Raw genomic sequence first — 24,281 nt, forward strand, 5'->3', positions numbered from 1 at the left:
AGCAGGTATAAACATGTGTTTAATTGAAAAATAAAATGTAATCTGTGCGGTTTAACAATGAGATTTAGATTTACCAATTGAATTTTTCCACAAATGAATATACTTGATCTATAACTAAAATGTTTTGAAGTAAATACATTACAAATAACGTCTCAAATGTCGTATTTTGTAAATATGAAACTCACGATAAAATTTGTAGCTGTCATCTCAAAATGAAAAATAGCTTACATGGGTTTTCAAAATTCTTGTGGGATTCAAAACAAAATAAGTTGGAGACCTGTGATTAATATAAGACCCAGAGTGTATATGGGGAGAGGTTTAGGAAATAAATTTCCTCATTGTGTATGTTAATTTGGTAAGGCTATGAACTTATACCTGGTTTCCTCCCTGCTAGGGGAAAGGTGATAAAAGATGACCCAGAAAGAGTCACTGCATTTAGGGTCTCACCATCCAGAGAGCACACTGACATCATAGCAAACAGTGGGCAATTAATAAGAAAAAAAATCTCACTAAGCAGAGCTGTTCCATGTATTATTATGGTGAAAAAATGCGGTGGGTGGTTTGAGTAGTTAAACAAAGCAGCTTATCTTATTTGAGTTTGATCTTAAAATACAAATAGGAGTTTGTTGGGCAGAGAAGGTGAATGGGAGAACCCAGGGCCCTTAAATTTATTACCATGTAGAAGAGCTCCTCAAACTGATTAAAATTTGAAATTTGAAGAGTGAAATTTGCTTAGTGTCACATACCTAGTAAGTGGCAAAGCCAAGCACAGAGGTGACAAACCTTAGGACTCTGAGTCCAGTGCTCTCTCTTCTCACCCTTCCAAGCTGCCCTCATCCCTAGCACACAGGGGAGAGAAGCATGAGAATGAATGGAACACAGTGTATGCTCCCATGCAAGAGAGATCACCAGGACAGCACCCACGGCTCACTCTGAAGAAACACTACTGGACCCATACCTGAAGGTCATCTTGCATTCTCTTCTCAGAGAAGCTCTTGGCCAGAACCAACAACGGCGCTAAGGTGGGTGACCTGGTCTGGGCTTCGACTGCATTTCTTGGCAATGGATTTCAAGATTGGCTCCTCAAAGAGATGTGGACTGTCACAATTTAGCCTGAAAAATACAGCCACACACATACATACACACAGATAGAAAGGATGTAGGATGGAAAATGTAGAGTCTGCTGTCCCTTTTCTTGAATGTCTCTGGAGAATTGAGAGGAACTGGTACAATGCAGTATGATTATAAACAGTTTAATAAATATTCGTAGAAAGTTATTCACAATTGCAGCAAACTGGGAACAAGTAAATTGTCCATCAACTGGTGAAGGGATGCACAATTTGTAGTATAGTTGTCCATAAATGAAATATTACCAGCAATAAAATGAAAAGAACTACAGATATTGCAATTACACGAATGTATCTCACAAACATGGTGAGGAAAAGAAGCCTGATTAATATAATATGCATTAAGTCTTTCATATATTTTAGAGCAAACAAAACTAAGATTTAAAAAAAAACATAGCCACCTAGAGGTGAAGAGTTGTTTTCTCAGAAGAAATGAAAAAATAACTTTTTTGAGGGACAGAAGGTTTCCAACATAGTAAGATCCATCTCTACAACAAATAAAATAAAATAAAATAAAATAAAATAAAATAAAATAAAATAAAATAATAAAATAAAAATCAGCGAGGTGTGGTGGCATGTACTTGTGGCCCCAGCTACTTGGGAGGCTGAGGCAGAATGTCAAGGCTGCAGTGAGCTGTGTTTGTGTGACTGTACTCTAGTCTGAGCAACAGAGTGAGACACCTACTCAAAAAAGGAAGGAAGGAAGGGGAAGAAAGAGAAAGGAAGAAAGAAGAAAAGAAAAAAAGAAGAAAGAAAGAAAGAGAGAGAAAGAAAGAAAGAAAGAAGAAAGAAGAAAGAAAGAAAGAAAAGGGAGAGAGAAAGAAAGAGATAAAGAAAGAAGAAAGAAAGAAAGAAAGAAAGAAAGAAAAGGGAGAGAGAAAGAAAGAAAGAAGAAAGAAAAAGAAAGAAAAGGGAGAGAGAAAGAAAGAAAGAAAGAAGAAAGAGAGAAAGAAAGAGATAAAGAAAGAAGAAAGAAAAAGAGAGAGAGAAAGAAAGAAGAAAGAAAGGGAAAGATTCTTTAGCATGTTAGGGATGTGGGTTATATAGTACATCCATCTGTCAAAATTGTACAGCATTACAGCTTATGCAGATTTTACATTAAAATCACTTTTTTTTTTATTGCATTTTAGGTTTTGGGGTACATGTGAAAAACATGCAAAGTTGTTGCATAGGTGCATTCATGGCAGTGTGATTTGCTGCCTCCCTCCCCCTCACCCATATCTGGCATTTCTCCCCATGCTATCCCACCCCAACTCCCCCCCCCCGCTGTCCCCCCCACTCCCCCACAACAGACCCCCCGTGTATAGTGCTCCCCTCCCTGTGTCCATGTATTCTCCTTGTTCAACACCCTCCTATGAGTGAGAACATGTGGTGTTTGGTTTTGTGTTCTTGTGTCAGTTTGCTGAGAATGATGGTTTCCAGGTTCATCCATGTCCCTACAAAGGACGCGAATTCCTCATTTTTAATGGCTGCATAATATTCCATGGTGTATATGTGCCACATTTTTCCTGTCCAGTCTATCATCGATGGGCATTTGGGTTGGTTCCAGGTCTTTGCTATTGTAAACTGTGCTGCAATGAACATTCGTGTGCATGTGTCCTTATAGTAGAACGATTTATAATCCTTTGGATATATGCCCAGTAATGGGATTGCTGGGTCAAATGGAATTTCTATTTCTAGGTCCTTGAGGAATCGCCACACTGTTTTCCACAGTGGTTGAACTAATTTACACTCCCACCAACAGTGTAAAAGTGTTCCTATTTCTCCACATCCTCTCCAGCATCTATTTTCTCCAGATTTTTTTAATGATCGCCATTCTAACTGGCGTGAGATGGTATCTCAATGTAGTTTTGATTTGCATTTCTCTAATGACCAGTGATGATGAGCATCCTAATACCAAAACCCGGCAGAGACTCAACAAGAAAAGAAAATTACAGGCCAATATCCATGATGAACATAGATGCAAAAATCTTCAATAAAATACTGGCAAGCCGATTGCAACAGCACATCAAAAAGCTTATCCACCATGATCAAGTAGGATTCATCCCGGGGATGCAAGGCTGGTTCAATATACGCAAGTCTATAAATGTAATTCACCACATAAACAGAACCAAAGACAAAAACCACATGATTATCTCAATTGATGCAGAGAAGGCCTTCGACAAAATTCAACAGCCCTTTATGCTAAAAACTCTCAATAAACTAGGTATCGACGGAACGTACCTCGAAATAATAAAAGCTATTTATGACAAACCAACAGCCAATATCATACTGAATGGGCAAAAACTGGAAGCATTCCCTTTGAAATCGGGCACTAGACAAGGATGCCCTCTCTCACCACTCCTGTTCAATATAGTACTGGAAGTTCTAGCCAGAGCAATCAGGCAAGAAAAAGAAATAAAGGGTATTCAATTAGGAAAGGAGGAAGTCAAATTGTCTCTATTTGCAGACGACATGATTGTATATCTAGAAGACCCTAACATCTCAGCCCAAAATCTCCTGAAACTGATAAGCAACTTCAGCAAAGTCTCAGGATACAAAATCAATGTGCAAAAATCACAAGCATTCCTATACACCAATAATAGACTTAAAGAAAGCCAAATCAAGAATGAACTGCCATTCACAATTGCTACAAAGAGAATAAAATACCTAGGAATACAACTAACAAGGAACGTAAAGGACCTCTTCAAGGAGAACTACAAACCACTGCTCAACGAAATAAGAGAGGACACAAACAGATGGAGAAACATTCCATGTTCATGCTTAGGAAGAATTAATATCGTGAAAATGGCCATACTGCCCAAAGTAATTTACAGATTCAACGCTATCCCCATCAAGCTACCAATGACCTTCTTCACAGAACTGGAAAAAACCACCTTAAACTTCATATGGAACCAAAAGAGAGCCCGCATAGCCAAGTCAATTCTAAGCAAAAAGAACAAAGCGGGAGGCATCACACTACCGGACTTCAAACTCTACTACAAGGCTACAGTAATCAAAACAGCATGGTACTGGTACCAAAACAGAGATATAGACCAATGGAACAGAACAGAGGCGTCGGAGGCGACACAACATATCTACAACCACCCGATCTTTGACAAACCTGATAAAAACAAGCAATGGGGAAAGGATTCCCTGTTCAATAAGTGGTGTTGGGAAAACTGGCTAACCATATGCAGAAAGCAGAAACTGGACCCCTTCCTGACACCTTACACTAAAATTGACTCCAGATGGATTAAAGACTTAAACATAAGGCCTAACACCATAAAAACACTAGAAGGAAACCTAGGCAAAACCATTCAGGACATAGGCATAGGCAAGGACTTTATGACCAAAACACCAAAAGAATTGGCAACAAAAGCCAAAATAGACAAATGGGACCTAATCAAACTCCACAGCTTCTGCACGGCAAAAGAAACAGTCAATAGAGTGAATCGGCAACCAACAGAATGGGAAAAAATTTTTGCAGCCTACCCATCTGACAAAGGGCTGATATCCAGAATTTACAACGAGCTAAAAAAGATTTACAAGAAAAAAACAAACAAGCCCATTCAAAAATGGGCGAAGGATATGAACAGATACTTTACAAAAGAAGACATACAAGAGGCCAACAAACATATGATAAAATCACTTTAAATATTATAGTTGGAGTGGGGTTGGGAGTAGACAGATGTATAGATGACACAGGAAGGAAAGAATGTGGGAGACAAAGAAGCTCAGTGGTGTTTCATGAAAACCAACTATAATATTGTTTTTACTTTTTTAACTTCGTTCAGCATAGAATTTAAAAACTTAGTTTTAATAAGAATTTTTCATTATCAGTAGAATTCCTGCCATGGGCTAACTCTGATGTTCTTGTTACCACTTGGGTATCTGTGGGACACCAGGGCCCTGGAGGCAACTCAAACAGAGTCCTTGGACTTGCAAAACTGCAGGTGTTTCGCTGGGGGAACTACGGGTGACATTCCACCTGCAATTTTCCAAGACCAAATGTACAAGAATAAATGAGCCAATAACCACATGCAAATTTAAATAATGCTTTAAAGGAATATGTAATACTACATTAGTATGTGTACTATTTATTTCAGATTGATCAGTTTTCTTATGCATCTGCTGAAATAGTTTTGAATCCCATCATTTGGCCTACTGATACAACAAATTAATATTTCCTTTTCAACTTTTATTTTAGGTTCAAGGTATGCATGTGAAGTTTTGTTATCTGGGTAAATTGTGTGTCACTGGGGTTTGGGGGACAAATGATTTTGTCACCCAGCTATGGAGCATAGTATTCGCTAGGTAATTTTTGACCCTTGCCCTCCTTCTACCGTCTGCCCTAAAAAGAACCCACCCTCCTTTTATGTCTATATGTACTCAGTGTTTGGCTCCCACTTATAAGTCAGAATGTGTAGTATTTGGTTTTCTGTTCCTGTGTTAACTTGCTTAAGATAATGGCTTCCAGATGCATTCACGCTGCTGCAGAGGACATTATTTCATTCTGTTTTATGAATGTGTAGTATTTCTTGGTGTATATGTGCCATATTTTCTCTATTCAGTCCACTGTAAATGGGAATTTAGGCTGATTCCATGTCTCTGTGAGTATGAATAGTGCTGCAATGAACACATATGTGCATGTGTCTTTTTGGTAAAACAATTTATATTCCTTTGGATACATATCAAGTACTGGGATTCCTGGGTTAAATGGTAGCTCTGTTTTAAGTTATTTGAGAAATCGCCAGGCTGCTTCCCACAGTGGCTGAACTAATTTACATTGCCACTAGCATTGTAGAAGTATTCTCTTTTCTCCATAACTTTGCCAACATCTGATATTTTCTGACTTTTTAAGGTTTATTACAGATTCTGAATATTAGACCTTTGTTAGATGCATAGTTTGCAAACATTTTTTCACTTTCTGTAGGTTGTCTGTTTACTCTGTTGAAAGTTTCTTTTGCTGTGCATAAGCTCTTTAGTTTAATTAAGTCTCACTTGTCTATTTTAATTTTTGTTACAATTACTTTTGGAGAGTTCATCATTAAATTTTGCCAAGGCCTCTGTCCAGAACCCTATGTCTTAGGATTTCTTCTGGGCTTTGTCTAGTTTCGGGTCTTATATTTATGTCTTTAATCCATCTTGAATTGATAAAGGAGTCGAGTTTCACTCTTCTGAATATGGCTAACCAGTTATCCCAGCACCATTTTTTGAATAGGGAGTTTTTTCCCCGTTTGGTATTTTCAGTTTTGTTGAAGATCAGATGGTCGTAGATGTACAGCTTTATTTCTGGTCCTGTAACCTATTCCATTAGTCTATATGTCTGTTTCTGTACCAATACCATGCTGTGTTGGTTACAGTAGCCTTGTAGTATAGATTGAAGTTGGGTAGTGTGATGCCTCTGGGTTCATTTCTCCCCCTCCTCTTGGGGTTCCTTGGGTATTCAGGCCCTTTTTGTTTGTTTGTTTGTTTGTTCCATATAAATTTTAGAATAGATTTTTTTTCTAATTCTTTTAAAATGGTGTTGATACTTTGACAGAAATAGCATTAAATCTGTAAATTGCTTTGGGTAGTATTGTCATTTTAACAATATTGAACCTTCCTATCCATGAGCTAGGATTTTTTTTCCATTTGTTTGTGTCATCTCTAATTTCTTTCAGCTGTGTTTGTTAATTCTTATCAGAGCTCTTTGACTTCCCTGGTTAGCTGTATCCCTGGATATTTTGTGGCTATTGTGAATAAAATTGTATTCTTTTTTTTTTTTATTCTGAGCTGGTGTCTCTCTCTGTTGCCTAGGCTAGAGTGCAGCAGTGGTGCAATCTCAGCTCCCTGCAACCTCTGCCTTCCATGTTCAAGTGATTCTCCCACCTCAGCCTCCCAAGAGGCTGGGACTATAAGCCTGCATTACCATGCTTGGCTATTTTTTAATATTTTTGTAGAGCCAGGGTTTTGCCATGTCACCCAGGCTGGTCTTGAACTACTGGACTCAAGCAATCCACCTGCACTGGAGTCCCAAAATGCTGGGATTAGAAGTTTGAGCCACTGCCGCTGGCCAGATTGGATTCTTGATTTAGCTCTCAGCATGGACATTGTGTGTAGAACTGCTGCTGATTTTTGTACTTGATTCATTTTGAACTGCTTGATTTTGTTGATTTTGTATATTGAAACTTTACGAAAGTTGTTTATCAGTTTCAGAAACCTTTGGGCAGAGACGGATTTTCTTGATATAGAATCACATCTATCATCTGTTAATACAGATGGTTTGCCTTCCTGTCTTCCCACTTGGATGCCTTTTGTTTTTTTCTCTTGCAGGCTTGCTCTGGCTAAGATTTTCAGTATCATAGGCATGGTGAGAGTAGACTTGAATAGGCGTGGTGAGAGTAGACTTCCTTGTCTTGTTCTGGTTCTTATGAGGAATGCTTCTAGTTTTTACCAATTCGTTGTGATATTGGCTGTGGGTTTGTCATAGATGGCTGTTATTATGTTGAGGCATGTTCCTGTGATGCTTTGTTTGTTGAAGGTGTTCAATATAGAGAGATGTTGAATTTTATTGTAAGGCTTTTCTGCATCTACTGAAATAACTATCAGTGTTTTGTTTTTAGTTCTGTATATGTGATGAATCACATTTAATGATTTATGTATATTGAACTAAACTTGCATCCCGGGAATAAAGCCTCGTTTGTCGTGGTGGATGACCTTGTTGTTGTGCTGCTGGATTCGATTTGCTGGTATTTTATTGAGGATGTCTTGGTCTATATTCATCAGGGATATTGGCCTGAAATTTTATTTTCTGCTTCTAGAGGAGGAGCAAGTGACAGGTATTTATCAGCTAGTCTGTGTTTAGCTCTTTTAGAAAGGAGAAAACAAACAGCATAGAGTCTGGAAGGTGAGCCATATTGACAGGATGACCTTCCAGCATCACAAGAATCAGAGCTCCAGGAGCCTGGGGAGGAAAACGCCACACACTCTCACCTCAAAATGTCTATACAATGGTTGTTGCCATCATACACTCCCTGCTCCAAACTTATAGGCAAATTGTATTTTTTGGCCCTCATGAACCAAAAGGAAAAGAAACATACAAGTTACAGAGAAAGGAACAGGAAAAAAATCTTTAGGAAAAACATTCAATTACTTGAAGATGATAAAAATTTATTGTCTTTGCTTTCTGGCCTATGGATTTATATCCTCTAGCTAACTGAAGTTGCTAAGCAGGATGGATTTAGACAGAGGTGGTATATCCAGTCACCAGCATAGAGACGTCCTCTGCACCACCAATCCATAGGCAGCCTTCTGCTAGATGTCATGCAATGCCCTCCATGTTAATATTCATCTGAAAATGGATAATTAGGGTGGCCTGCAAGACTGAAAAGAGAAAAAATAGTACATAATAGGGATGAAATGACTCTATTACTACAGTGGTAGTGAAGTGATTTCTATGAAACTGTCATTTAGTGTGAATGTTAAGAACTTTATTTTATGACTAGTTATAGAATCTTTCTTACTTTTATAAACATAACTTTATAATATGGGTTTTTTCCAAAATAATAAATTATTCAAATTATATTCTCTTTCCTGGAATTTGTCACATAAACTACACAGGGTCAACTGTTCAAACATATTCCTCCATATCTGTCAACAGAGCAAAGAGATATTCTGACCTTTTCTATTTCAAATTCTCATTGAAAACAGGAACTCATTCTGCATTATTTTGAATAGAAGCAAGCCAGCTATATGTTCATCCTATAAAAAATTTTGAGTGTTAATTGTTATTTCTATTTCAAATTCTCAACGAAAACAGGAACTCATTCTGTGTTATTCTGAATAAAAGCAAGCCAGCTATATGTTCATCCTGATTAAGAAGTTTGAGTGTTAAATGTGATTGGTAACAATCACACATCCTTTTAAAGGATTTATTCTTTTTTTTTGTTTTGTTTTGTTTTTTTGCCTCTTACATTATGCTACAGAATAAAAGATGCATTCTTTACTGATTGGCTGCTTACCATATGGAAAATATTTTCTTTGATTCAGATATGTAAATTGTCATATATGCTATGGGGTTCCATATCCTAAATTCTACAATATGCTAAGGACAATCTTCAAGTGACAATCACACAAAATATAGTGATGAAAGATGATGAATAAACCAATTGTTAATGTTAAATAATTAATTGATGATGATAATTACCTATGTTTACTACTCTTCCTTTTCTTTTCATGATTTCCTATTTCATTTTTATTTTTCTCTAAACTAATAAAAATATAAACAATGATATATCTAAAAATGTTTGAGTTCTTATGATGGACTGCTGTGCTTACCCTTTTTGATACATTATCTCATCGTGTCTATTCACCTGTTAATATCTCCACTGCAAGCAGTGACATGACTAGTTTTGCCCTTATCACATGAATTGCCTTTCTGTGAATCCTAAAGCTTGGAGCATGTAGAGAGAGTAAGGTCTTTTGTCAACTATACATTATCTCCAAAATGGAGCTTTAGTCTCCAACTCTTCCCTTGATTTTTAATCTCTCTTCCCTTAAAGTTCTTTATACTTTGCATTGAGATTTCCATATTGCAAAAACTCAAAGTCAAGAGTTCTATTGCCCACTAAGGGCAAACTTTCTGGAGGCAAAATACAGTTTTTGGGTCATGAGCAAATGTCTAAAGAGAAGAGAGAAAAGATTTGAAATGGTTAAAGATTCTGTATTGACATGATCTTGTGAGCAATTCCATAAGGAAGACATGAGAATTTCTGGCATGAATCTCAAGATTGATTGAAATGTTTTTATCTGATAAGGAACTGAGCTGATTTGGAAGAACATCTAATCAGGCCACGTGGGCAATATCCACAGTTTGTCCACTAGGCCATAACAAAATGCCAGTCCTACATAAAAGGCACAGGCTCAGCAATAATATTGGCTGCTCTGGAATGCTTCAGGAATTCAAGAGAGCAGAGGCATAGGTTGACCCATGCTGACCCTGGGCCCACTCACTCTGTCAGAGAACAGAACTCTGGAGTGAATCCAGGAGAAGAGTTCCAGAAAGCTCCTGTCTCACCCCTCACGCACACTGGCCTCTGTCTTGTTAATATTGAGGTAACATTTAAAAGTCATCTGACATTTCTCTTCCAAAAATGAATTAGCCAACCCATTTACCAAAGTTACTTACTAATCTAAGGCAACATATCGAAAATTTCTGTTTAAGCCATCTAGAACTTTCATATCTGCTGAAGACAACTGGAATTCAGAAACCTATCAAAGAAGCAGAAAACTTTTATTGTTGTTAGATTGCACAATTATCAATTTGAAATAGCCAAGTATATCAGACAGTAGGGCGGAGAGGCAATACTTAAAATATTTGTTAAGTTTCCAAAAGTTATAAAAGGCATTCTAAACTCTCAAGTGATTAAAGAATATCAGGTAAACAATAAACATAAATCTATGTCTAGGTATTATACATTAAAACTACACAACACTGCAGGGAAAGAGAAGATCTCAACATAAACTAGAGATGGAATGAAGTTGACCTCGTGTGCATGTGATTGGTTCATGTATTTAGGAAGATTCAGAAGAATCTAGAGGGAAATTTTGAAACTTACAATTTAGACAGTTTGATCGTGATGCAATTTGGGTATCTGTCCCCTCCTAATCTCATGTTGAAATATGATCCCTAGTGATGGAAGTGGGTGTGGTGAGAGGTGTTTTATGTCATGGGGACATCCCTCATGAATGGCTGGGCAGCCTAACCATGGTCATGACTGAGTGTTCACTGCATTAGTTTACATGAAATCTGGTATAAAAGAGTCTGACATGTCTCTCTTCTTTTTCTCTCTTGCTCCCACTCTTGCTATTTGATGAGCTTGCTCCTCTGTCACCTTCTACTGTGAGTAAATGCTTCCGGAGCCCTCACCAGAACCAAATGCTGGTGCCATGTTTTTTGTGCAGTGTGGAAAATGGTAAGCCAAAGGAACCTTCTTTCTGTATACTTTATCCAGCCTCAGGCATTTCTTTATCGCAGTTCAAAATGGACTAACACAGAAAATTGGTGCCCAGAGTGGGACACTGCTAAAAAAAAAAACCTGAAAATGTGATAGTGGCTTTAGAACTAAGTAAAGAGCACAGTTTGGAAGCATCTGGAGGGCTCAGAAAAAGACATGCGAAGATAAGGAATAGGTTGGGACTTGCTAGACATTAGCTAAGTGATTGTGACCAAAATACTGATAAAAATATGGACCATTAAGTCTAAGCTAACAAGGTCTTAGATCAAAATGAGAAACTTACTAGAAACTGGAGCAAAGATTACCCGTATTATACCTGAGGAAAGAACTTGGCTGCATTGTGTTCACGTCTGAAAACATTGAGGAAGTCCGAACTTAAGAGTGATGACTTAGGGTATCTGGTGGGAGAAATTTCTAAGCAGCAAAGCATTCAAGAAGTGTGGCCGCTTCTAACAGCCTGTGATCAGGAAGTTAAATTGGAAGTTAAAGCTTTCTGAAACCTCTCCAGAATGAGATGCTGGTGCTAAGCTTTTTGTACAGCCTGCAAATTGTGAGCCAAAAATACCTCTTTTCTGTATAAACTACTCAGCATGAAGTATCCCTTTAGCACAAAACAGACTAATGCAGATGAATATTGTTGGACTCTGTTGGACTCTGTATTTCTATATCTGTCCACATGACACAAACAGCTCCCACCAGGCCTCACTTTCATCACTGAGGATCACATTTCAACAGATTAGGAGGGGACAAATATCTAAATTGTATCACCATCAAACTGTTTATATTTTAAGTTTCGCTGGGCATGGTGGCTCCCGCCTGTAATCCCAGCACTCTGGGAGGCCGAGGCAGGAGGATCATGAGGTCAGGAGATCGAGACCATCCTGGCTAACACAGTGAAACCCCATCTCCATTAAAAAAAAAGAAAAATTAGCTGAGCATGGTGGCAGGCGCCTGTAGTCCCAGCTACTCGGGAGGCTGAGGCAGGAGAATTGCTTGAACTCAAGAGGTGGAGGTTGCAGTGAGCCGAGAGCGTACCATCGCACTCCAGCCTGGGTGACAGAGTGAGACTCTATCTCAAAAAAATAAATAAATAAAATAAATTAGAGAAAAAATTGTAAGTTTCAAATTTCCCTCTAGATTCTTCTGAATCTTCTAAGTACATGAACCAATTATGTGCACACAAGGTCAACTTCCTTCCATCTTTAGTTTCTGTTGAGAGCTTCTCTTTCTCTCAGTGTTGTGCAGTTTCACATCAGATATCGAAATACTGAAATCCAAATATATTCATCTGTATTTCCATCTCCATCTTCAATGGACAAGTACAATGTGAAAAAAAAAAAAGTTTTCAAAAAATTCAAGACAGTAATTGTCCAAATACTAATAATGTCATGTTTAAAGAACACAAATACTTGCTTGAAGAAGATCTCACTACTCAGAGATAATTTAAATATCAAAAAGATGTCACTAATTGTTAACATATAACACTAAATAACTTAATAAATGTACTGGAATACTCCGAAATAACGATACAGAGAATGAGAGGTAGAGAGAGAATTAAAACATCATCAATTTGACAATTGATGAATCTAGGGAAGAGGCATTTATTGTGATTATTCTTAGGACATTTTCATAAATTAGAAAATTCTTAAAGGAAAAAGTGATCCAAAGGCTATTAAAAATAAGTTCTCTATGAATGAATCTAGGAAAGCATACACAAAGGCCTTACTAAAGAAATCTATGTAACTAATTGAAGTGTATATTAAAATACCACTTAAATAACTGATTATTTATATAATAATCATAAATTTGAAATTGCAATATTGTTAATAACTCAGTTCTCACCAAATTGATCTGAAGTTTCATAGCAATTTCAGCCAAAGACCAAAATATTAACCTTTTTGTTGAAGTTGATAATACTAAATGTTATATAACAGAACACTCATTCAAGACTAGCTAAGACATTATTATACAAGAGAATATGTCAGAAAAATACTTGTACCATTATGGTGGCAAGACTTTCTATTCAACATAATTTAGACAATACAGAAATGTTAATTACTCACTTCAAAAGAGGAGAAATGCCAGAGAAGTGCTTACAGACATTATTAATGACAGGATGAATAATCAAGATATGTGAGCAAATATGGACTTTTCAATAATTGGTAGTAAGACATTTTATTACCAATTAAAAATTATGTATATGCACATTTGCATTCTTATTTTGTGTAATATTAAAAAATCAATTCCATTTGAATATTTCAACTTATAAGGAAATATATCAATTTTATAATATATTAAAAGAATATAGTATATTATTTTACTATATATTAATATGTAATATATACTATTTTACTATATAATTATATAGTAAAATATCATCATGTTTTCAATATAGGAAAATACATCATATTTATCAACTACAAGAAAAAGGCATGAAGAATTTGACTACATTAAGAGTAGTTAAGAAACTTATTTTGTTAAAAAAACCATGAAAAGAATCAATACTCGGGTACATTTTGGGAGTTGTTATTTCAACAATACATCAAAATCTCTAAAGAATTAATATCCAGGATATATATATATAATCATAAAATATATGGTAGATTAGTTAGAAGGATGCCCTCCAATACTTCCCATGTCCCCGAATCCACTTGCTTGATTATATGGACTTTAAGCATCTCCTAATAAAAAGTGGTGTCTGTTTCCCAATCCCTTAAGTCTGGTCTGTCCTATAACTTGCATTAGCTGATAGAATTTCCCAGAAGAAATGGTGTGGCAACTCTGAACCTAGACATGTAAAGGCTTTGCATGTGTCCACTCACTGCCTTGTGCTGAGGTGAAGCCTGGCCTGGATGACTGGGGGATGAAGAACTGCATGGAGGAGAGGGAGGCGCCCAGACAGATGTCCCATGGACACCCTGAAGCAAAGTTGCCTCACTGCCCTGCACACACATGAGAGCCAAGCCAGGAACAAAAAGACTGGACTGAGTTTAGGCAGAACTTAAGCTAAATTTCAAATCACAGAATTGTTAGCTAAACACATGGTTTTGTATTAAACCTCTATGTTGAAGGGATTTTTCTTTTCTAACGCTACTTATTAGTATAATTATGGTCTTCTACACATAGAAAAAGACAAGCAACCTAACAAAAATACCTAAAGATGTCAACAGGCACTACTGTAAAGGAAACTCTAAGAGAATACATATATGAAATTCATACTGAGTAAATAAGGACATGGAAAAAAAAAATCTGCAATGATTTGGAGACTACAGAACACCTGACCCAGCTCCTCATTTCAGAAAACGAAGAAAAGCAGATATCCCTAGCACAGGGATGCAGAATAAACTGCCAACTTAATGCTGAAACTCAAATGTCTGGTTTGGGTTGTATCCTGATTCTCTCCAGCCATGCTGCCTCTCCTGTGGTGGAGTAGAAAACCCTTACACGCACACAAAGCATTTCTGCATAGGAAATGCCTGGAAAATGGACTTAGTCCAAGGATGTCCTGAGCGCCTTACAAGAAGCACGTGTGAAGGACATTGTGCAGGAGCCGATGCCCACCCAACTCCTCACCCGCACGTTCTCTCTGATCCGCTGCTCATTGTAGCTCTTGGCCAGGACCACAACACCACGCTGCAGCTGGTAGCGCAGGGCAATCAGGGCTGGGGATCGCTTGTGCTTTTTTGCCATGGCACAAAGAACTGAGTCCTCCAAAAGAACTGGGGAGCTCTGATCCACCCTGGAAGGAAAGCCAGAAATGCTGAAGTCCTGAGGCTGGATTCAGTTTGGAAGGAGGCTCCCTAAGCAGACTAACGTGTTCATTCTACACCAGACCTCAAGTGAGGCCCCTGAACAACAACAGCAGCCTCACCTGGGATCTCGTCAGAAATGCAAATTCTCCCCTTACCCTGACTCACTGAGAATGAATTCCGGGAAACAGAGTAACATAGAATTAAAATATTCCATCAAAATGGTGTTTTAGGTAAACTTCCTATTGCTTTTATTACCATAGTTCATGTCTTTGGGTTCCCAGAGCGCTATGGGCAACCAGAACAATGTCTTTTGACTTGCAGAAATCCAGCAGTTTGCTCTGGTTGAGATAAGGATGACATTCCACCTGCAGATGATCAAGATAGCAAAATATCAGATAATATGAAACAGCTATGTTAATATGAAAAAGATTAGAAGTTAAAGAAGGTGAATAAATAATGTGTAACATCAAAGATGAACTGAGAATATTACTGTTAAGTAATGATCTTTTTCATCAAAATAAATTTTATATTGCTGTTTCCTAAAAGTATAAATAGAAATGTCATTTCTGAGCACAAGTAACTCCATAAACCAGATCTGGTATCTAACTACGTTTGACCACTAGAAGTGCATATGGCCAATTCCAGATCTGCTATAGGGTAGGATTCTGAGCTTTGGACATAAAATCATGCCAGAAAATAAGAATTTCTTCAAAGACTCTTGAGGGCAGGGCTAAAAGACAAAAGACTTAGTTTCATAGGAATCTCACTGGTAATGTTTGTATAGATTTGAACATTAAAAACAATGATGAGTAAAATCAATCATAAATTATAGCAAAAACAATTCATGGGTTCATAGTGATGAGTGGTGAAGAGAGCAAAAATATTTGTCTCCACTTAAGGTGATTTTTGCAGTAATTTCTTTCCAGGACACGAATAATTAAAGGGAAATAGTTAAGCTTTTAGCATGTCTGAGAGGAATAATTGTTTCCTTTCTTGACCTGGTGAGTGATTTTTTTTCATAATAAAATGTAAAGTCAGAATAATAAAACTGGTAGTTAAAATTGAAAGTAATTGCTTTAAAGCCCCAAAGAAAGAGCAAATACAATAATAAAATAATAATACAATACAAAAACTTAAAACATCATTGACGTACACTCAATCATTATGTGGAAATTTGTTGTGGAATATACCTTCCCCTCTTCATAATTATCACCAGGCAGATTACCAGGAAATACAAAGGAGAAAACACATCTTTAGGAAGATTAGATCTGGCTACCATTAACTTAACCAAGTGATCAAAATTAACTTCACTAATTGTGTAGCAATCTGTTATTTCATGCTGTCTACTGTAATTTCATGGATACAGCAAGGTAGAGACAGTTTATCACCAAAAATGTTTAACCTCGATGATATAAAGCATTCAGGTATAACTTCTAATTTACAGAAACTTACCTTCTGAAAACTTGAAAAAACAAGTTAACTGATCAAAATACAAGATGAAAGTCCCAACTGGATTTGGGTTTTTTTTGGTTTTCATGACACACCTTACATTTATTTACCATTTATTTAACATCTCTCATTGTTTTATAATTTTCTCTGTAGAGGTTGTACACATCTTTTATTAGGCATAATTTCTGTATTTAGTATCTTTTTATATTATATGGTACCTTTAAATTTTTTCATCTGCTGTTACAGTTAAAAATAAGAGTTATAAAAGACCTTTCAAGAAAACGATGGGAAATCTCAATACATATGGGATATTAAATGATTTGAGGGTATTGTTGTTACTTCCTTAGATATAATAATCGCACTGTTACTGGGAGAATATCTTCATTCCCATGACAGCTTTGAAAGGTCTGTAGAGGTGAACTGTGATCATTACAATTTACTTTGAAGAAACTCAACAAATACTACATGCAGGCATATATACTCACATATGTATGCCTATATATTTGTCAGCTTGGCAAAGTGTCAACAATTTTGGATATAGATGGTAACGTGGCTGTCCTGTATTATCCCTTCAAATTTTTCATAAATTTGGAAATTAGCATAATAAAAAATAAAGTTAACATTAAGCCCACATTAATTTCTTAACTTTTTAATTAAAAATCCTGATTTTGTGTTGCTCTGTTACCAAGTACATAAATTTTAAATACTACATATTTCAACTCTAGACCTGTACTCATTGACTCTAAGTTGTAAAAATGTAAGTTAGAAAACAGAACTATACACAGAAGAGATGTGACTAAGCAGTTGATTTGATGACAGAAGGCAAAGAGGAGCATCAGAATAAGATGTGGGCCATCACAGGGTGAGCTCGATGTTCTGCTAAATTTTCCTCAGTGTTGATTTTTTCCATCATAACTAGTTATCTCCATAAACAGGAAACTTCCTTTTTGTCACTCTTTAAAGTTTTATTTCACAAACTTGGCATCAAATTTCCACAGCTGTGTTCTGGTCCATTTCCTATACTTGCTTGACTTTCCAAAATGATAGGACAAAATATTTGTGGGCTAGGGAGAGGAGATGACTTCAAGCATCATTGCATTTACGAATCTTCCACAAAGCCACAAAGTTAAGCATCTGATTCTTCAATGAGACGAAGCTTTAGTAGCACCCAGGAAGGCATACAGGAAAACCAGGTCATAGTTCCATTTATCAAAATCAAACCAGAGAAAATTTATTCCACATATATGTATAAGGCATTAATATTCATATTTCTTTTTCTGTTACTGCAACAGTTTTCTTCTTTTAAATATCATATCATGGAGTTTACCAAGTCCTTCCTTTATTTCATGTCTTATGATTGCACAGATAGGCTGCAAATGCCAAGGAATTAATGAGCTCAGTTCAACCGTTGCTAACAATTTCTCAATTTCTGAGAGAGACGAGTTCCTCAAGTCTAGTTTCTTAGCACCCATATGTACAGAGACATCTTGATTTTCTTATATCCTAGTTATTTCATAAAGCTCAGTTTTGGATTTTCCCCCGCTGTCATCATCAACAGAGCCCACAGCAAACACAATGCATCTGTGCATCTGGCATATGGCTTCTACAGCATCACTCATTTCTCCTGACCACCTACATCCCAGGAGTGAAAAGTGACTGTCTTAGAATCTGCCAAGGTTATCTTAATTTTCTCAGTGGTAAAGCCTTTGGTAGGTACGGTATTTACAAATTTATTGAATAGCAGTCTGAATAAGACAGTTGTTTTATCAGGATAGTCCAAACACCAAATAACAATGTGGAAGGACTGAAATGAACACAGGCTGAACAGGACAGTAGTTTAGGCTGAGAGTCCATTCCCCATTACCAGCTGCAAATGTGTTCCAAATTGAAATACTTTCTGTTTTTGTGCTTTAGAACTTCTCTTCCTAGGTGATTCCACTATAAGACTCCATATTGGAGTCTAAATGAGGACACATTGGCAGGCTTTTCTATACGAGTCAGGGGTGGGGGTAGCACCCCATGTCCTTTCAGCTTCTCTCTCCAAGGAGCCCTCATAAACAGGTGACTTCCTCTTAACTTAGATGACTTTCATTGTTTCCAGTTAATTTTGTGTACTTGTTCAATAACTGAAAGCAGAGATACCAAGAAAAGGCATTCAAACATCTAAACCCCATTTAAACCCATAGTACCTATCTTCTCTTATTCTCACGGTCCTTATTTACTGCTTATTCGATGTTTTCATGGCCTCTATAATTATACACATTTTGCTCCAAATCATCTTTATGCAGCCACTATCTGGTGGTCTTTCAGAGCTTAGAGATGAGTCCACCTTCTCCCTGCGTTCTGATTGACCATTTCAGTCCTCCTTGATAAAATTTATATCCCAAAATGTTACACACAATTCAGCATGAAGGTCTCTGTACCTTTTTCACTGAGACTTCTCGAAGGAGATGTACAATTAAGGGTCTTCCATGTTCTTCTACACGGAGGCTTTGCTTTCTAGAATCTTCCATTTCACAAAGGTAAGTAGAACAGCACAAATGGAAGCCAGGCAGCAGGACAGGAAGATGGGCATTGGGATGAGAAAGGAGAGGAGGCTGAGGGCGCTCACCTGGTTGCAGACGGGCTTGTACTTGAGCCCCGGCTTGTTGAGGATCATCTCCAGCTGCCTGCGGTTGAAGTTGGACACCCCGATGGACTTGGCCAACCCTGCCTCCTTACACTTCTCCATGGCCTGAGGAGAAAGAGGTTGTGAGGAATCATTTGTACAGTTGGCTGCAGATTATGATAAATGCAAGACAGAGCTGTTAACAACTGTTAAGAGATGACAATGAAAATCTCACCGATTCTCAAGAGGAAAATTACAACAGATAACAGAAAAGGATAGTGACGGCAACAGGAAGAATTTCTGTGTCCTCTTTAGGAAACTAGAGAGATAAATGCACATGGAGGATGGGGAATACCTGTCTTCCTTGTCCCCAATTTGTCTCCTTCATTTCTCTCTATTCTTTTTCAGTCATGTGTTCTTCCCTACCTACCACTCAGCAAAACTTCCTTTGTCAAGCTCCTTAATTTCTAGATCCAATGGTGCATATTCCCTTCTCACACATGGAAGCTGGGAAACAGGTTTACCCCTTCTTGTCTTCCTTTTCTGTGCTCCGTCCTCCAAGCACTCACCTCCCACGTGGCACAGAGATCCACTGTGTCGAATATTACTTTTCCATTTTCATCTTTTGGCAGTAGGTCCTCACCTGGCTGAAGTAGAAACAGTCATTTTAATTATGTCACAATTCAACTTCTCCAGCCATAGGCATGCTCCCAGGTACATTTTAGGATAATACTCCACCATGAGATAGGTGCTGCAATGTTCTAGAAAATGATGTGGGCAAAATGTTTCACATATGGAATTTTAAGGAACGTCTTTAGGAGACAGGCTTCCCTTAATCTCCTACTTCTATCATTATGTGTTAATACATAACCATTTTACAGGATCTAACGGGGTTTCACAGGTGACTTTTGTCTGCTCTCATAATTTCCTCTGGGAAAACGCCTCTCACTGACCGGAAAAGCCCTTGATATCCAGCAATAAAGAACTGTACTTTAGACCCAGGCGACACAATAAGAGCTTCTTATCCCCCTGAAAACTTGATAGTCGATGGGCAGGATCATAAACTGAACATGGTCAAATGAAGTTCTTTTCAATATTAATAGGAAAGTGGTAAGACTGAGAGAGGCTCTCTTATGTTAATCACCATGAGCCTTTAGCTATTTCAAAGCTATCATTGACACCAATGAAAAAGGCTGGAAAAAATCCAGAAATCCTCTTGGAGTGCATAGATAATGATGGAGAAAAGGCTACATTTATAGAGGCTGTGTCAGATCCAATTGTATCATGGAATAAACTCTTTTAAATAAATCAGCCTGAGTTGTTTTCTATAAATTTAAATTAAAAGTTATGCACAACACAGAAATTCATGACTAAGCAAAGCTGCAAACTCCACTGTGAAGGAATCATCACTGAAAAAGGCAAAGATTCTCAGGTCCCAATGAAGGTTTCCAGTTTAAGACTCACCCAGAGTAAGTTCCACCAAATCTATTTCTGCTTAAAATGAGGAGAGATGATGGAAACACACTGTGCACTACCTGTGCAGTAGCTTTTTGGACACCACAGCTGCATGGATCTCTGTATCTGTGAACTTCCTAAGAGATAGACTCAGGAACCCAATTAAGATACGGCCTTGAGGCTGGGCGCGGTGGCTCACACCTGTAATCTCAGCACTTTGGGAGGATGAGGCGGGTGGATCACGAGGTCAAGAGATCAAGACCATCCTGGTCAACATAGTGAAACCCTGTCTCTACTAAAAATACAAAAAAATTAGCTGGGCGTGGTGGCGTGCGCCTGTAGTCCCAGCTACTTGGGAGGCTGAGGCAGGAGAATTGCTTGAACCCGGGAGGCGGAGGCTGCAGTGAGCTGAGATCTCACCACTGCACTCCAGCCTGGTGCCTGACGACAGAGCAAGACTCTGTCTCAAAAAAAAAAAAAAAAAAAAAAAGATACGGCCTTGAAGGTGGCTATTGTTATTTTATTGAGTTTTTGAGGCAGAGGCTTTGAGGTCGATGTACTGTCTTCTGTTGTCATTATACGTTAGAGAAGGAAGGTTTCACTATTTATTCAATAAAACAGGGGTTAGGCATTATACTTAGGATTCTGCTCTCATGTAATAATGCCTACATCTTCCTAAGAAGAAGCTTCATTCAACCATCATGTTAAAGGATGGTCATGCTGACAACAGAAGAGAAAGAGATTTGATCCCACAAACTGCCTACCTTGAGAGCCACTGGGAAATGAATAAGATAGAGGTCAACATAGTCCAGTTGAAGTTTTTTCAGTGAGCTTTCCAAGGCTGATTGGACCAACTCTGGTCGACGGAAAGTGCACCAAAGCTGCAGAGTAAAATAAAGGATTTGTGTTGAATAAAAACATGAGCCAATTGTATTAGTTTGCTCCACCTAATATTTAGACATTTTTCCACTGCTTGAAAACTGATGACCACGAGCCACAAATACTTGCTTTGTTGTTGTGTTTTCTTTGGATCTGACCTATCCATCCAAATGCTTCTGTCTATTGCATATATAGTTAATACAATTGCTGAACAATGGAATTAACATTTTCAATAGGTAAAAATTTATATCAAGTAATAATTATGCTCATTATCTGACTTATGTTTGATAGAATTTACAAAATACTTGAATTGTCTAATTTTCTCATCCTTTGAACCCAATGGATGATAATAAATATTCCTGTTGTTTAGAAACTAAAGAGAATAACGGTTAACATGATGACATTTGCTGAACACCATTCAAAACACTTTAGTTATATGTTGTTAATACTCATAGGGCTCTCTTATGCTGTACCCTCCCCCAGCACACACACATTGATGAAAAGGACAATCGAGATTCAGAATAATAAGATATTGATGAACAACATCCAGGACATAAGAAAAACTGTAATATGATTATAGTTCTCCATGAGTCTATAGTCTGTGTAAAATCATACAGATCTGAGGGTTTTTTTTCCAAGATTGTGAACTGGAGGCAGTGTTAGCATGTCTCTCCCACTTGGAAAGACAGAATAGTGTATAGAAATTGACACTGCAAACCTTTTTCCAAGAAGCAATGCAGGAACTTAATAGGAAAACTGAAAGAATTCACAGACCCTCTGAAAGAAGTGGCGGGCTGCAGCCTGCACTGTGAGACAGATGAAAAACTGAAAGAGCCCAGAGTGCGAGAAGGGGAGAAATTGCCTCCAGAATCCCTTTCCTACCAGGGAATCTGAAAATCCAGGCCGTGGGGAAGGCATTAACCCTACCCAGACCCAGAACTGATTTAGGGAGGTGAGAAATAAAGTAGAAGCAGCAGTGGCAAGCGCCACAAAGGCATTCCCAATGTCCAGCATGGACTAAAGGAAGCCATGTCTTATTTTATCTCACAGGGAATATCAGGGAAGTCAGCCAACTAGTTCAGGCAGGGGTTGCAGATTGAAAGAAGCTCCCAGTTGAATTTCATGATATTATTCCGTGGGGGGATGGACTCCTTTGGCTAGAACCCTGAAGACAAGCAAGAAGTGTGCTGCAGATACAAATGCAGAAGCCTGGTGCTCAGTCTCGCAGGTGGATGAGGAGGGGTGTAGCTTCAAAGCCACAGCTGCTATCTCCACAGAAAAACTTTTGGCCCAGAGCAGTTCTGAGTTCTGAGCACAGGCTGCCTGGAACTTAGTTCAGTGCTTGTAATATCTGCACTCCAGCAGCCTGGGCAACAGAGCACTGTGGAACTGAGGTCTGCCTTGCAAACTGTGTGGGATCTCAATGAGGCTTACTGCCACCTGCTGTCCCCACTCCCTGTGTGAAAGCGTCTGTGAAGCAGAGGCAGTTATACTCCCCTCTGGAACATTACCTCACTGGTCTGAGAACCATCTCCTGGCCCTCATAGCAGCTGTGGCTAGCTCCACTCCAGGAGAGTCAGAATGCAGACCTGCCTAACCCTGACACAACCCGGTTGTGCCCCTCCACCCACCCTGGTAGCTTAACACAAAGGACATAAACTTTTGGGAACTCTGTGACCCTGCCCATCACCTGAGAAGCCGAAATACCTCCCTAGGGCAACATAGGGCAAGCTCAAATCTCACAGCTGGTATTCTTTTGCAAGTGCCATCTCTTGGCTGGAGGCCAACCAACACAGTCCATTACAGCATCCCTAGGTGGAATAACACTGCACCCAGGAAGGAGAAAACTTGTTTGTAATCTCAGCTGTCCCCATTGCCTGCAACTACCTGGCTAACCAGAAATCCTGAGTCTGTCCATGAGACATATTCACTACTATTATAACCAGCATTTGAGAAAGCCAGCACAAAATGACTATCTGTAACCAAGGAATCTCACAGAGTCTACGTCACTTCCCTGACACCCTCATGAGAGCTGGCACTAATACCCACTGCTGGGAAACATGAAGACAGGTCACATCATGGGAACTCTTGCCAATATTCCCCAGCACTAGCCCACAGTGGGGCAACCCCACTGGGTCGCTAGACCCAGAAGAGCAATAGCAATAAATCACTGTAGTCTGGCTGCCAGGATCTTCTATTCCTAGTGTAACGGGAAGAGCATCACATGGAGAGAACATCTCTTAAGACAAAAAAATCCAGATAGCAGGACTTGAGTTCCAGATCTTTACACTGGTGGTAAGTTTCTTTCAGCAGAGACACACTTTCAGTGCTAGATTCAGTAGGGAAAGTCTAAACCTCTACTAACAACTGTCAAGTGGCCTTAATGCTCATGAAGAGTGTTGGAGAAGGGGTCTTATCTCCCCTCTTGTCCATCAATGCAGACATAGCAGCGCTTCTCCTAAAGAAGCTCTGCATGAGTACACCTATATACAACTTTTCTGGAGCACTTTAGAATGACTGCATCCTCACAGAGGAGTGCTCCCTAGGTTCAGGCTTGCATTAGAAAGATTCACAATTTCTCCCTACTTGGAACATCAGCATTTCTGTAGATGAAAAGAGGTACCTATCTGATGTCAATATCCAGAACACTGGGACAGGGGTGAGGCTGGGAGGTGCATAGCTTTCCTGTCAGCCTGGCATGTGAGCTGAGGTAGCTTCCACCCTTCACCTTGATAAGATAGCAAATCCAATTGAGAGCTCCCCCAACCACATTGGGTACTGCATTTATCCACCTGCTTTAGCTACAAGTGGTTTCTATCCACCTCAACTGGCCTGTGGTGGTATCCCTGCATAGGGGATACTCAATAAACAAAACAAATTCAATAAATAAAATACTGGAAAATAATTGAATAAATAAAAAAGTGCACACAACAGGAGAAGGAGATAAGCTTCAAGGGGCTGCTGCTATTCCAACCCCGTAGGAGACAGTGAACTTGCTCACACACTGAGCGTATAGCCAGCATCTGAGTAT

General features: G+C 38.5%; 1 protein-coding gene and 1 pseudogene across 7 annotated transcripts in view; both read right to left on the reverse strand.

Moving 5' to 3' along the window:
• Window positions 1-1,002: 1,002 nt before the first annotated feature.
• Window positions 1,003-24,281, reverse strand: part of LOC105710841 (aldo-keto reductase family 1 member C4) — a 37,056-nt gene continuing 13,777 nt past the window's right edge. For 4 of the 7 annotated variants that reach the window (XM_021670594.2, XM_064369053.1, XM_021670593.2 and 1 more), the window contains 7 exons: window positions 21,136-21,252; window positions 19,486-19,563; window positions 18,920-19,042; window positions 15,115-15,224; window positions 14,681-14,846; window positions 10,279-10,361; window positions 8,241-8,474 (listed from right to left, as the gene is read on the reverse strand). In XM_021670594.2, the coding sequence (XP_021526269.1) occupies window positions 8,432-8,474; window positions 10,279-10,361; window positions 14,681-14,846; window positions 15,115-15,224; window positions 18,920-19,042; window positions 19,486-19,563; window positions 21,136-21,252 (720 nt within the window). In that variant the 3' untranslated portion in view covers window positions 8,241-8,431. Of the gene's footprint in view, window positions 1,114-8,240; window positions 8,475-10,278; window positions 10,362-14,680; window positions 14,847-15,114; window positions 15,225-18,919; window positions 19,043-19,485; window positions 19,564-21,135; window positions 21,253-24,281 lie in introns of those variants that run through there. The other 3 variants (XM_021670595.2, XM_021670597.2, XM_064369054.1) reach the window with 3 other exon arrangements.
• On the reverse strand, window positions 17,565-18,904 carry LOC105710837 (ADP-ribosylation factor-like protein 4A; annotated as a pseudogene).

Source organism: Aotus nancymaae, unplaced genomic scaffold (genome assembly GCF_030222135.1).
Source record: "Aotus nancymaae isolate 86718 unplaced genomic scaffold, 86718_ANA_hifiasm-v0.15.2.pri h1tg000083l, whole genome shotgun sequence".
Lineage (NCBI taxonomy): Eukaryota > Metazoa > Chordata > Mammalia > Primates > Aotidae > Aotus > Aotus nancymaae.